This window comes from Oncorhynchus nerka, linkage group LG6 (assembly GCF_034236695.1).
Source record: "Oncorhynchus nerka isolate Pitt River linkage group LG6, Oner_Uvic_2.0, whole genome shotgun sequence".
NCBI classification, from domain to species: Eukaryota; Metazoa; Chordata; class Actinopteri; order Salmoniformes; family Salmonidae; genus Oncorhynchus; species Oncorhynchus nerka.
In genome coordinates, this window is record NC_088401.1 from 91,211,114 (window position 1) to 91,225,481 (window position 14,368).

The following is a 14,368-nucleotide window of genomic DNA, read 5'->3' on the forward strand; positions in this document are numbered from 1 at the left end:
CTCCCCTCGCCCGGCTGTCTGTCTGTCTCCCCTCGCCCGGCTGGCTGTCTGTCTCGCCCGGCTGGCTGTCTGTCCTCCCCCTCGCCCGGCTGGCTGTCTGTCTGTCTCCCCTCGCCCGGCTGGCTGTCTGTTTGTCTCCCCTCGCCCGGCTGGCTGTCTGTCTGTCTCCCCTCGCCCGGCTGTCTGTCTGTCTGTCTCCCCTCGCCCGGCTGTCTGTCTGTCTGTCTCTCCTCGCCCGGCTGTCTGTCTGACTCCCCTCGTCCGTCTGTCTGTCTCACCTCGCCCGGCTGTCTCTGTCTCCCCTCGCCCGGCTGTCTCTGTCTCCCCTCGCCCGGCTGTCTCTGTCTCCCCTCGCCCGGCTGTCTGTCTGTCTCCCCTCGCCCGGCTGTCTCTGTCTCCCCTCGCCCGGCTGTCTGTCTGTCTCCCCTCGCCCGGCTGTCTGTCTGTCTCCCCTCGCCCGGCTGTCTGTCTGTCTCCCCTCGCCCGGCTGTCTGTCTGTCTCCCCTCGCCCGGCTGTCTGTCTGTCCCCTCGCCCCTGTCTGTCTGTCTGTCTGTCTCCCCTCGCCCGGCTGTCTGTCTGTCTCCCCTCGCCCGGCTGTCTGTCTGTCTCCCCTCGCCCGGCTGTCTGTCTGTCTCCCCTCGCCCGGCTGTCTGTCTGTCTCCCCTCGCCCGGCTGTCTGTCTGTCTCCCCTCGCCCGGCTGTCTGTCTGTCTCCCTCGCCCGGCTGTCTGTCTGTCTCCCCTCGCCCGGCTGGTCTGTCCCTGTCTGTCTGTCTCCCTCGCCCGGCTGTCTGTCTGTCTGTCTCCCCTCGCCCGGCTGTCTGGCTGTCTGTCTCCCCTCGCCCGGCTGTCTGTCTGTCTGTCTGTCTCCCCTCGCCCGGCTGTCTGTCTGTCTCCCCTCGCCCGTCTGTCTGTCTGTCTCCCCTCGCCCGTCTGTCTGTCTGTCTGTCTCCCCTCGCCCGTCTGTCTGTCTGTCTGTCTGTCTCCCCTCGCCCGTCTGTCTGTCTGTCTGTCTGTCTCCCCTCGCCCGTCTGTCTGTCTGTCTGTCTGTCTCCCCTCGCCCGGCTGTCTGTGTCTGTCTCCCCTCGCCCGGCTGTCTGTCTGTCTGTCTCCCCTCGCCCGGCTGTCTGTCTGTCTCCCCTCGCCCGGCTGTCTGTCTGTCTGTCTCCCCTCGCCCGGCTGTCTGTCTGTCTGTCTGTCTCCCCTCGCCCGGCTGTCTGTCTGTCTGTCTGTCTCCCCTCGCCCGGCTGTCTGTCTGTCTGTCTGTCTCCCCTCGCCCGGCTGTCTGTCTGTCTGTCTCCCCTCGCCCGGCTGTCTGTCTGTCTGTCTCCCCTCGCCCGGCTGTCTGTCTGTCTGTCTCCCCTCGCCCGGCTGTCTGTCTGTCTGTCTCCCCTCGCCCGGCTGTCTGTCTGTCTGTCTCCCCTCGCCCGGCTGTCTGTCTGTCTGTCTCCCCTCGCCCGGCTGTCTGTCTCTCTGTCTGTCTCCCCTCGCCCGGCTGTCTGTCTCTCTGTCTGTCTCCCCTCGCCCGGCTGTCTGTCTGTCTGTCTCCCCTCGCCCGGCTGTCTGTCTGTCTGTCTCCCCTCGCCCGGCTGTCTGTCTCTCTGTCTCCCCTCGCCCGGCTGTCTGTCTCTCTGTCTGTCTCCCCTCGCCCGGCTGTCTGTCTGTCTCCCCTTCTGACGGTGTCTCAGGGGTTCTCTATCTTAGGGGTTCTTACTGTGTCTTGTTGTTTTAGGGGTACTTTGACGAGGACAGCATGGACGAGTTCATCGCCTCGGAGACCGAGGAGTCTTCCATGAGCATGACCTCTGAAGACGAGAAACAGAAAAAGTAACCACATATTATTTACAGACACATCTACTATATCAGAGTGATGTCAGATATATTCCCAAGACATCTACTATATCAGAGTGATGTCAGATATATTCCCAAGACATCTCCTATATCAGAGTGATGTCAGATATATTCCCAACACATCTACTATATCAGAGTGATGTCAGATGTATTCCCAACACATCTACTATATCAGAGTGATGTCAGATGTATTCCCAACACATCTACTATATCAGAGTGATGTCAGATGTATTCCCAACACATCTACTATATCAGAGTGATGTCAGATGTATTCTCAACACATCTACTATATCAGAGTGATGTCAGATGTATTCCCAACACATCTACTATATCAGAGTGATGTCAGATGTATTCCCAACACATCTACTATATCAGAGTGATGTCAGATGTATTCCCAACACATCTACTATATCAGAGTGATGTCAGATATATATGTAACACATTTGACTATATCAGTGATGTCTTAGATGTAATTCAACCTGACTGTCTTATCTACTATATCAAGTGATGTCAGATGTATGTCCCATACAACCTACTGTATCAGAGTGATGTCAATATACATGTAACAGTCTTATTGACTGTAATATACAACCTGACTGTCTTATCGTACTGTAATATACAACCTGACTGTCTTATCGTACTGTAATGTACAACCTGACTGTCTTATCGTACTGTAATATACAACCTGACTGTCTTATCGTACTGTAATATACAACGTTGCTCTGCCCCCCTGTAGGAAGAAGAAGCGGGGGAAGGCCAGGAAGAAGGACAGTGACTCAGACAGTGACGCTCTCGAGGTGATTAAGGAGTGGAACACCAGCTCCCGAGGGGGAGACCCCTCCAGCCGCAACCGGGCGGAGCCACAGGAGGAAGGTATAGAAATACAATTATATAGAGCCTGTTATCTCACTAGAAATGTGTGATGTTGTGGTGTCAGGAAGGGAATGTTGAAGTAAGGTTTGCTCTGTTAGAACACAGAGTGATAGAATGATTCTTCCACTTTGACAAAACTATTTTGTGTAGGTTGTTGACGACAACAAAAAACAGACAATTAAATCCATTTTAATCCCACTTTGTAACACAATAAAATGTGAAGAAATATAAAGGCCCTGTACGTAACATGACCCATCTGAGCTCACTGCTCCAGCTCTGACCTCTAACCCTTACCCTCTGCTCTCCCCCAGTGCGCCCAGCTTCCAGCCCTGGCACCAGGAGTCCTGACTGGCACAAGGAGTTTGTTACGGAGGCCGACTCTGAGATCCTGGAGCATTCTGGGAAGATGGTGCTGCTGTTTGAGATCCTCCGTATGGCCGAGGAGGTGGAGGACAAAGTGTAAGGAGCTCTGGAGACATGGAACACGTTGTGCTGAATTGATCAATGCTAAGTGCTTGAATGAAATGCTTCAAAATGGTGGGACTGATTCGCTGTTTTAAATGTCCTGTTAACATGACAGTCCGGTGATGTTGACGCGTCTTCTGTCCCCTCATCAGTCTGGTGTTCAGTCAGTCTCTGATCTCTCTGGACCTGATTGAAGACTTCCTGGAGCTGGCTGGCCGAGCCAAAGAGGAGGAGAAACAGTCTCCTTACAAAGGTACTATACTGCCCTGACCTCTACCCCCTGACCTCTACTCCCTGATCCCTAACCTCTACCCCCGTAACCTCTACCCCCTGACCCCTGACCTCTACTCCCTGACCCCTAACCTCTACCCCCGTAACCTCTACCCCCTGACCCCTGACCTCTACTCCCTGACCCCTGACCTCTACTCCCTGACCCCTAACCTCTACCCCCTAACCTCTACCCCCTAACCTCTACCCCTAACCTCTACCCCCTAACCTCTACCCCCTAACCTCTACCCCCTAACCTCTACCCCCGTAACCTCTACCCCCTGACCTCTACCCCCTGACCTCTGCCCCCGTAACCTCTACCCCTAACCTCTACCCCCTTTGATTTCTACCCCCTGACCTCTACTACCTCTCTCTCTGTATTGTGATGTTGCAGACTTGGTTCTGCCTCCTTCTCATTGAGTATTGAAGACTGACTTGGTACTGCAGGTTGCCATTAGCTACTAAAATATGCTTGTAACTTATTGTTTGATATAAATTCCTTTCATGAAGCTGACAGGAAAGGTCAAACTGTATGATGACTGTAGTCTTTGAAAACTGTGACACTGTGTTTACCTGTGCAGGTGAGGGGAAGTGGTTCCGGAACATAGACTACTACCGCTTGGACGGCTCCACCAACGCCCTGAACCGGAAGAAGTGGGCAGAGGAGTTCAATGACTACAGCAACGTCAGGTAAACTACACCCGGCTCGCCACTAAACGGCACCCGGCTCGCCACTAAACGGCACCCGGCTCGCCACTAAACGGCACCCGGCTCGCCACTAAACGGCACCCGGCTCGCCACTAAACGGCACCCGGCTCGCCACTAAACGGCACCCGGCTCGCCACTAAACGGCACCCGGCTCGCCACTAAACGGCACCCGGCTCGCCACTAAACGGCACCCGGCTCGCCACTAAACGGCACCCGGCTCGCCACCAAGCGACACCCGGCTCGCCACCAAGCGACACCCGGCTCGCCACCAAGCGACACCCGGCTCGCCACCAAGCGACACCCGGCTCGCCACCAAGCGACACCCGGCTCGCCACCAAGCGACACCCGGCTCGCCACCAAGCGACACCCGGCTCGCCACCAAGCGACACCCGGCTCGCCACCAAACGACACCCGGCTCGCCACCAAGCGACACCCGGCTCGCCACCAAGCGACACCCGGCTCGCCACCAAGCGGCACCCGGCTCGCCACCAAACGGCACCCGGCTCGCCACCAAACGGCACCCGGCTCGCCACCAAACGGCACCCGGCTCGCCACCAAACGGCACCCGGCTCGCCACCAAACGGCACCCGGCTCGCCACCAAACGGCACCCGGCTCGCCACCAAACGGCACCCGGCTCGCCACCAAACGGCACCCGGCTCGCCACCAAACGACACCCGGCTCGCCACCAAGCGCCACCCGGCTCGCCACTAAACATCAAATCAAATGTATTTATAAAGCCCTTCTTACATCAGCTGATATCTCAAAGTGCTGTACAGAAACCCAGCCTAAAACCCCAAACAGCAAGCAATGCAGGTGTAGAAGCACGGTGGCTAGGAAAAACTCCCTAGAAAGGCCAGAACCTAGGAAGAAACCTAGAGAGGAACCAGGCTATGTGGGGTGGCCAGTCCTCTTCTGGCTGTGCCGGGTGGAGATTAGAAACCTAGAGAGGAACCAGGCTATGTGGGGTGGCCAGTCCTCTTCTGGCTGTGCCGGGTGGAGATTAGAAACCTAGAGAGGAACCAGGCTATGTGGGGTGGCCAGTCCTCTTCTGGCTGTGCCGTGTGGAGATTATAACAGAACATGGCCAAGATGTTCAAATGTTCATAAATGACCAGCATGGTCAGATAATAATAATCACAGTAGTTGTCGAGGGTGCAACAAGTCAGCACCTCGAGAGTAAATGTCAGTGGTTGTAAAGGGTGCAACAGGTCAGCACCTCAGGAGTAAATGTCAGTGGTTGTAAAGGGTGCAACAGGTCAGCACCTCAGGAGTAAATGTTGGTTGGCTTTTCATAGCCGATCATTAAGAGTATCTCTACTGCTCCTGCTGTCTCTAGAGAGTTGAGAACAGCAGGTCTGGGACAGGTAGCACGTCCGGTGAACAGGTCAGGGTTCCATAGCCGCAGCACGGCCAGGTGGACTGGGGACCCTCTCTATGTCCGTAGATGAGAGCACAACCTCCAGCTAGGATGGAGCCCGTCACTCCTCAGCAGGCCAGGCTTGGTCCTGTTTGTGGGGGAGTCCCAGAAACGGCGCCAATTATCTTTGGGAGGGGCGGAAAAACGTTCCCAAACAGAGATTGCATCTTACTTTCTCCTCCCTCCCTCTCTACCTCTCCTCTCCCCCATCTCTCCTCTCTACCTCTCCTCTCCCCCATCTCTCCTCTCTACCTCTCCTCTCCCCATCTCTCCTCTCTACCTCTCCTCTCCCCCATCTCTCCTCTCTACCTCTCCTCTCCCCCATTTCTCCTCTCTACCTCTCCTCTCCCCCATCTCTCCTCTCTACCTCTCCTCTCCCCCATCTCTCCTCTCTACCTCTCCTCTCCCCCATCTCTCCTCTCTACCTCTCCTCTCCCCCATCTCTCCTCTCTACCTCTCCTCTCCCCCATCTCTCCTCTCTACCTCTCCTCTCCCCCATCTCTCCTCTCTACCTCTCCTCTCCCCCATCTCTCCTCTCTATCTCTCCTCTCCCCCATCTCTCCTCTCTACCTCTCCTCTCCCCCATCTCTCCTCTCTATCTCTCCTCTCCCCCATCTCTCCTCTCTACCTCTCCTCTCCCCCATCTCTCCTCTCTACCTCTCCTCTCCCTCATCTCTCCTCTCTATCTCTCCTCTCCCCATCTCTCCTCTCTATCTCTCCTCTCCCCCATCTCTCCCTCTCTACCTCTCCTCTCTACCTCTCCTCTCCTCCCTCTCTACCTCTCTACCTCTCCTCCCTCTCTACCTCTCCTCTCCCCCATCTCTCCTCTCTACCTCTCCTCCCTCCCTCTACCTTTCCTCTCCTCCCTCTCTACCTTTCCTCTCCTCCCTCTCTACCTTTCCTCTCCTCCCCTCTACCTCTCCTCTCCTCCCTCTCTACCTCTCCTCTCCTCCCTCTCTACCTCTCCTCTCCTCCCTCTCTACCTCTCCTCCCTCTCTACCTCTCCTCCCTCTCTACCTCTCCTCTCCTCCCTCTCTACCTCTCCTCTCCTCCCTCTCTACCTCTCCTCTCCTCCCTCTCTACCTCTCCTCTCCTCCCTCTCTACCTCTCCTCTCCTCCCTCTCTACCTCTCCTCTCCTCCCTCTCTACCTCTCCTCTCCTCCCTCTCTACCTCTCCTCTCTCCCTCTCTACCTCTCCTCTCTCCCTCTCTACCTCTCTCTCTCCCTCTCTACCTCTCCTCTCTCCCATCTCTACCTCTCCTCTCTCCCATCTCTCCTCTCTACCTCTCCTCCCTCTCTACCTCTCCTCTCCTCCCTCTCTACCTCTCCTCTCCTCCCTCTCTACCTCTCCTCTCCTCCCTCTCTACCTCTCCTCTCTTCCCTCTCTACCTCTCCTCTCCCCTCTCTACCTTTCCTCTCCCCCTCTCTACCTTTCCTCTCCTCCCTCTCTACCTTTCCTCTCCTCCCTCTCTACCTCTCCTCTCCCCCATCTCTACCTCTCTACCTCTCCTCTCCTCCCTCTCTACCTCTCCTCTCCCCCATCTCTACTCCTCTCCCCATCTCCCCCTCTCTACCTCTCCTCTACCTCTCCTCTCCCCCATCTCTCCCTCTCTACCTCTCCTCTCCTCCCTCTCTACCTCTCCTCTCCTCCCTCTCTACCTCTCCTCTCCCCCATCTCTCCCTCTCTACCTCTCCTCTATCTCTCCCTCTCTACCTCTCCTCTCCCCCATCTCTCCCTCTCTACCTCTCCTCTCCTCCCTCTCTACCTCTCCTCCCTCTCTACCTCTCCTCTCCTCCCTCTCTACCTCTCCTCCTTCTCTCCCTCTGTAGAGGTCGATTGTTCCTGATCTCGACCAGGGCTGGTTCTCTGGGCATCAACCTGATAGGAGCTAACAGGGTCATCATCTTCGACGCGTCCTGGAACCCGTCGTACGACATCCAGAGTATCTTCAGGCTCTACCGCTTCGGACAGCTCAAGACCTGCTATGTCTACCGCTTCCTGGCTCAGGTAACCAGTCAGTCAGACAGCTCAAGACCTGCTACGTCTACCGATTCCTGGCTCAGGTAACCAGTCAGTCAGTCAGCTCAAGACCTGCTACGTCTACCGATTCCTGGCTCAGGTAACAGTCAGTCAGTCAGTCAGTCAGCCAACCTACCGCTTCGGACAGCTCAAGACCTGCTACGTCTACCGATTCATGGATCAGGTAACCAGCCAGCCAACCAACCAGTCAGCCAACCAGTCAGTTAGCCAGTCAACCAGCCAGCCATTCAAGTCAGCCAGTCAACCAGCCAGCCAGCCAGTCAGTCGATCACATAATACTCAGCAGAGTTCAGACTAAAATCAGGACAATGAAGGAGGTGTATTGTAGTGGCATATTTAGCAAAACAGAAGCTAACGTGTTTGAGTGATCTGAGGGAAATATGTCTCTCTAATATGGTCATACATTGGACAGGAGGTTAGGAAGTGCAGCTCAGTTTCCACCTCATTTTGTGGGCAGTGAGCACATAGCCTGTCTTCTCTTGAGAGCCATGTCTGCCTACGGCGGCCTTTCTCAATAGCAAGGCTATGCTCACTGAGTCTGTACATAGTCAAAGCTTTCCTTAAGTTTGGGTCAGTCACAGTGGACAGGTATTCTGCCACTGTGTACTCTCTGTTTAGGGCCAAATAACCTTCTAGTTTGCTCAGTTTTTTGGTAATACTTTCCAATGTGTCAAGTAATTATCTTTTTGTTTTGTCATGATTTGGTTGGGTCTAGTCAAGTTTACATACACTTGGTTTACATACACTTGGAGTCATTAACTCGTTTTTCAACCACTCCACAAATATCTTGTTAACAAACTATATCGTTTTGACAAGTCGGTTAGGACATCTACTTTTGTGCATGACACAAGTAATTTTTCAGTCATGTTTACAGACAGATTATTTAACTTATAATTCACTGTATCACAATTCCAGTGGGTCAGAAGTTTACATGCACTAAGTTGACTGTGCCTTTAAACAGCTCGGAAAATTCCAGAAAATGAATTCATGGCTTTAAAAACTTCTGATAAGCTAATTGACATAATTTGAGTCAATTGGAGGTGTACCTGTGGATGTATTTCAAGGCCTTCCTTCAAACTCGGTGCCTCTTTGCTTGACATCATGGGAAAAATCAAAAGAAATCAGCCAAGCCAATTGTAGACCTCCACAAGTCTGGTTCATCCTTGGGATAAATTTCCAAACGCCTGAAGGCACCACGTTCATCTGTACAAACAATAGTACGCAAGTATAAACACCATGGGAGCACGCAGCCATCATACCGCTCAGGAAGGAGACTGGTTCTGTCTCCTAGAGATGAATGTACTTTGGTGTTAAAAGTGCAAATCAATCCCAGAACAACAGCAAATGACCTTGTGAAGATGCTGGAGGAAACAGGTACAAAAGTATTTATATCCACAGTAAAACGATTCCTATATCGACATAACCTGAAAGGCTGCTCGGACTACATTTCTTTTTGGAGAAATGTCCTCTGGTCTGATGAAACAAAAATGTATCTGTTTGGTCATAATGACCATCATTATGTTTGGAGGGAAAAGGGGGAGGCTTGCAAGCCGAAGAACACCGTGAAGCACAGGGGTGGCAGCATCCTGTTGTGGGGTGCTTTGCTGCAGGAGGGACTGGTGCACTTCACAAAATAGATGACATCATGAGGAACGAAAATTATGTGGATATTTTGAAGCAACATCTCAAGACATCAGTCAGGAAGTTAAAGCTTGGTCGCAAAATGGTCTTCCAAATGAACAATGACCCCAAGCATAATTCCAAAGTTGTCTAAATGGCTTAAAGAAAATGACAACAGTTAAGGTATTGGAGTGGCCATCAAAAAGCCCTGACTTAAATCCAATACAAAATTTGTGGGCAGAACTGAAAAAGCGTGTGCGAGCAAGGAGGCCTACAAACCTGACTCAGTTACACCAGCTCTGTCAGGAGGAATGGGACAAAAAACTGTGGGAAGCTTGTGAAAGGCTACCCAAAACGTTTGACCCAAGTTAAACAATTTAAAGGCAATGCTACCAAATACTAATTGAATGTATGTCAACTTCTGACCCACTGGGAATGTGATGAAAGAAATAAAAGCTGAAATTATTCTCTACTATTATTCTGACATTTCACATTCTTAAAATAAAGTGGTGATCCTAACTGACCTAAAACAGGGAATTTTTTACTTTGATTAAATATCAGTAATTGTGAAAAGCTGAGTCCATTAATTTGAAAAACCCACAAACCCACATGTCAAATTGAGTTGAAAGCTTTTTTGACATGAAGACTTTGCCTCGGTTTTGTTGTTTTTCTCAAATAGGTACGTACGTAATTTGGTAAAAAGCCTTTTACATTGAGATTTACGAGTCTGCTGTTAACCTCTCTGGGATATGTGGGATGGTAGCGTCCCACCCTGCCAATAGCCAGTGACAGTGCAGGATGCCAAATTCAAAACGACAAGAATCTCATCATTAAAATTCCACCAAGCCACAGAAAAACACAGCCATTTTTCCAGCCAAAGAGAGGAGTCACAAAAAGCAGAAATGAATCACTAACCTTTGATGATCTTCATCAGATGACACTCATAGGACTTCATGTTACACAACACATGGATGTTTTGTTGGATAAAGTTCATATTTATATCCAAACATCAGAGTTTACATTGGCGCGTTATGATTAGTAGTGCTAAAACATCTGGTGATTTTGCAGAGAGCCACATCATTTTACAGCAATACTCGTAATAAACATTGATAAAAGATATAACTATTATGCATGGAATTATAGATACTCTTCTCCTTAATGCAACGGCTGTGTTAGGTTTTTAAAAAATTTTAAATATGGAAAAAAAGCACAACATGCAATAATCTGAGTACGGCGCTCGGAGACCAAACCAGCCAAAGAGATATCCGCCATGTTGCACAGTCAACATTAATCAGAAATATAAATATTCACTTATCTTCAGAATGCACTCCCAGGAATCCACAATCAATTTTTGATGAAGTTCATCATTCGTGTCCAAATACCTCCTTTTTGTTAGGGTGTTTGGTAAACAAATCCAAACGCACATGCAAGTCGAAAGGTCGGACGAAAAGTCCCAAAAGTTATATTACAGTTCGTAGAAACATGTCAAACGATGTATAGAATCAATCTTTAGGATGTTTTTTATCATAAATCTTCAATAATGTTCCAATTCCTTTGTCTTCAGAAAAGCAATGGAATGCAAACTAAGTCTCACTAACTCTAATGCAGAAGATTTTCCCAATGTTGCTGTTGATGCATATCCCACGGTAGTTTTTAGGGTCAAATTTGTCTCTACTTTTGTGGATTGGGGTGATCAGTCCTTGGTTCCAAATATTGGGGAAGATGCCAGAGCTAAGGGTGATAAAGAGTTTTAGTATAGCCAATTAATATAAAAAATAGTGAATTAGAATTTGTGGTCTGTATATTTTATCACTTCATTGAGGATACCATCAACACCACAGGCCTTTTTGGGTTGGAGGGTTTTTATTTTGTCCTGTAGTTCATTCAATGTAATTGGAGAATCCAGTGGGTTCTGGAATCCAGTGGGTTCTGGAATCCAGTGGGTTCTGGAATCCAGTGGGTTCTGATCTTTAATAGTTGATTCTAAGATTTGTATTTGATCATGTTTATGTTTTGGCTCTTTGTTCTTTGTTATAGAGCCAAAAGGATTGGAGAAGTGGTTTACCCAGACATCTCCATTTTGGATAGATAATTCTTAGTTTTGTCTGTTTAGCGTTTTCCAATTTTCCCAGAAGTGGTTAGAGTCTATGGGATTCTTCAATTACGTTGAGCTGATATCTGAAATGCTGTTCCCTCTTTTTCTGTAGTGTATTTCTGTCCCCATAGTGAAGGCTTTCTGAGAAAACCCAGGTTTTCTGAGGCTCTGTTTTTGGCAGATTTCTATTTCTTTCTTAGGTTTTTGCATTCTTCATTTGGTCATTGTTAATTTTCTTCGCTTTTTTTGGTTGACATTTTTATATTTGAAAGGGAAGCTTAGAGGTCACATAGTTGTTCATTTTTATCAGTTTTCTGTTTTAATTGTTTAGATTTGATAGGGAAGCTGAGAGGTCAAATATACTGTTAAGGTTTTCTATTGCCAAGTTTACACCTTCACTATTACAGTGAAATGTTTTGTCCAGGAAGTTGTCTAAAAGAGATTGAATGTGTTGTTGCCTAATAATATTTTTTTGTTAGGTTTCCACACTACTTTCCTTCCATCTATAGTAGTTCTTAATGTTACTCAGTTCCTTTGGCATTGCTCTGTTCAAGTAGACTGTGATTTTGCTGTGATCTGATGGACAATGGGCTCACTGTGAACTCTGAGAGACTCTGGGTTGAGTTCAGTGATAAAGTAGTCTACAGTACTACTGCCAAGTGATGAGCTATAGGTGTACCTACTGTAGGAGTCCCCTCGAAGCCCACCATTGACTATGTTTTTGTTGGTTATGTTGTCGTAGTTGTGTCTAGGGGGGCATATGTGGGAGGGAATGCTGTCACCAGGTAGGTTGTTTGTCCCCCTGTGTGCTGAGGGTGTTAGGTTCTTGTCCGGTTCTGGCATTTAGGTCGCCACAGACTAGTACATGTCCCTGGGCCTGGAAATGGTTGATCTCCCCCTCTAGGATGCAGATGCTGTCTTTATTAAAGAATGGGGATTCTAGTGGGGGGATATAGGTAGCACACAGGAGGACATTTTTCTCTGTTAAGATCATTTCCTTATGAATTTCTAGACAAATGTAGAATGTTCCTGTTTTGGCTAATTTAATAGAGTGAGTTAGGGGGTATGCTAATTTGGTATAGATCAGACCTGAGTCTCTTCCCTGTTTCATACCTGGTAGTGTGGTGGATGGGACTACCAGCTCTCTGTAACCTAGAGGACAACCAGTGGGTCCATCTCCTCTATACCACCCACCTGGTAGTGTGGTGGATGGGACTACCAGCTCTCTGTAACCTAGAGGGCAACCAGTGGGTCCATCTCCTCTATACCACCCACCTGGTAGTGTGGTGGATGGGACTATCAGCTCTCTGTAACCTAGAGGACAACCAGTGGGTCCATCTCCTCTATACCACCCACCTGGTAGTGTGGTGGATGGGACTACCAGCTCTCTGTAACCTAGAGGACAACCAGTGGGTCCATCTCCTCTATACCATGTTTCTTGTAGGATGACAATGTCTGTATTTCTGATTTATTTGATGAAGTCCAGGATCCTGCTCTTTAGGCCAAAGGCAGATGACCTCAGGCCTGGGATATTCCAGGATGAGATAGTGAAGGCTTTTTGTTCCATAAAGTGTCCAATGTTGTTAGTCGTGTGGTTTGGCCTCAGACCAGTAAGTGTCAGCAGAGCCTGCTGAGCATCTGGTACTTGCCATTGGCTTGGGCGAGTGTAAGAGTGGGGGTTGGGCCTGTTTGTCTGCTCACGGCCTGGGTGGATGTGACTTCCATGTTGAGACCCTCTTTGTGGGAGTGGGGGGCACTCTCCTCTTTCTCCCTCTTTGTGGGAGTGGGGGACATGGGGTGGGCAGTATGGGCATAGGTCTGATCTGAGGGGTCCTATATGTGGGCATGGTTAGTTGGGGTGGAGTCGTGGGTCCCGCTACTTGTAGAGGTGGACCTGGTTGTAAAGGTCAAGTCCAGGGTGGAGTGGTGGACCAGGTTGTAAAGGTCAAGTCCAGGGTGGAGTGGTGGACCAGGTTGTAAAGGTCAAGTCCAGGGTGGAGTGGTGGACCAGGTTGTAAAGGTCAAGTCCAGGGTGGAGTGCTGGACCTGGTTGTAAAGGTCAAGTCCAGGGTGGAGTGGTGGACCAGGTTGTAAAGGTCAAGTCCAGGGTGGAGTGGTGGACCTGGTTGTAAAGGTCAAGTCCAGGGTGGAGTGGTGGACCAGGTTGTAAAGGTCAAGTCCAGGGTGGAGTGGTGGACCAGGTTGTAAAGGTCAAGTCCAGGGTGGAGTGGTGGACCTGGAAATACTTTTGTTTACCCTGTGTATTCTTTTCAAATGTATTTAACTAGACAAGTCAAGAACAAACCTGTCCTCTGACCTGTCCTCTTCCCCTCTCAGGGTACTATAGATGTATACCTGTCCTCTTCCCCTCTCAGGGTACTATAGATGTAAACCTGTCCTCTGACCTGTCCTCTTCCCCTCTCAGGGTTCTATAGATGTAAACCTGTCCTCTTCCCCTCTCAGGGTACTATAGATGTAAACCTGTCCTATGAGCTGTCCTCTTCTCCTCTCAGGGTACTATAGATGTAAACATGTCCTCTGACCTGTCCTCTTCCCCTCTCAGGGTACTATAGATGTAAACATGTCCTCTTCCCCTCTCAGGGTTCTATAGATGTAAACATGTCCTCTTCCCCTCTCAGGGTACTATAGATGTAAACCTGTCCTATGAGCTGTCCTCTTCCCCTCTCAGGGTACTATAGATGTAAACCTGTCCTCTGACCCTCTCAGGGTACTATAGATGTAAACCTGTCCTCTGACCTGTCCTCTTCCCCTCTCAGGGTACTATAGATGTAAACCTGTCCTCTTTCCCTCTCTGGGTACTATAGATGTATAACCTGTCCTCTTCCCTCTCAGGGTACTATAGATGTAAACCTGTCCTCTGACCTGTCCTCTTCCCCTCTCAGGGTACTATAGATGTAAACCTGTCCTCTGACCTGTCCTCTTCCCCTCTCAGGGTACTATAGATGTAAACCTGTCCTCTTCTCCTCTCTGGGTACTATAGATGTATACCTGTCCTCTGACCTGTCCTCTT

At 50.0% G+C, this 14,368-nt stretch overlaps 1 protein-coding gene across 1 annotated transcript in view; it reads left to right on the forward strand.

Moving 5' to 3' along the window:
• Nucleotides 1-14,368, forward strand: part of atrx (ATRX chromatin remodeler) — a 111,194-nt gene that overhangs the window by 75,828 nt on the left and 20,998 nt on the right. Inside the window, 6 exon segments of the mRNA XM_065020010.1 lie at nucleotides 1,732-1,826; nucleotides 2,587-2,723; nucleotides 3,035-3,182; nucleotides 3,341-3,441; nucleotides 4,037-4,145; nucleotides 7,412-7,589. Of these exon segments, the coding sequence (XP_064876082.1) occupies nucleotides 1,732-1,826; nucleotides 2,587-2,723; nucleotides 3,035-3,182; nucleotides 3,341-3,441; nucleotides 4,037-4,145; nucleotides 7,412-7,589 (768 nt within the window).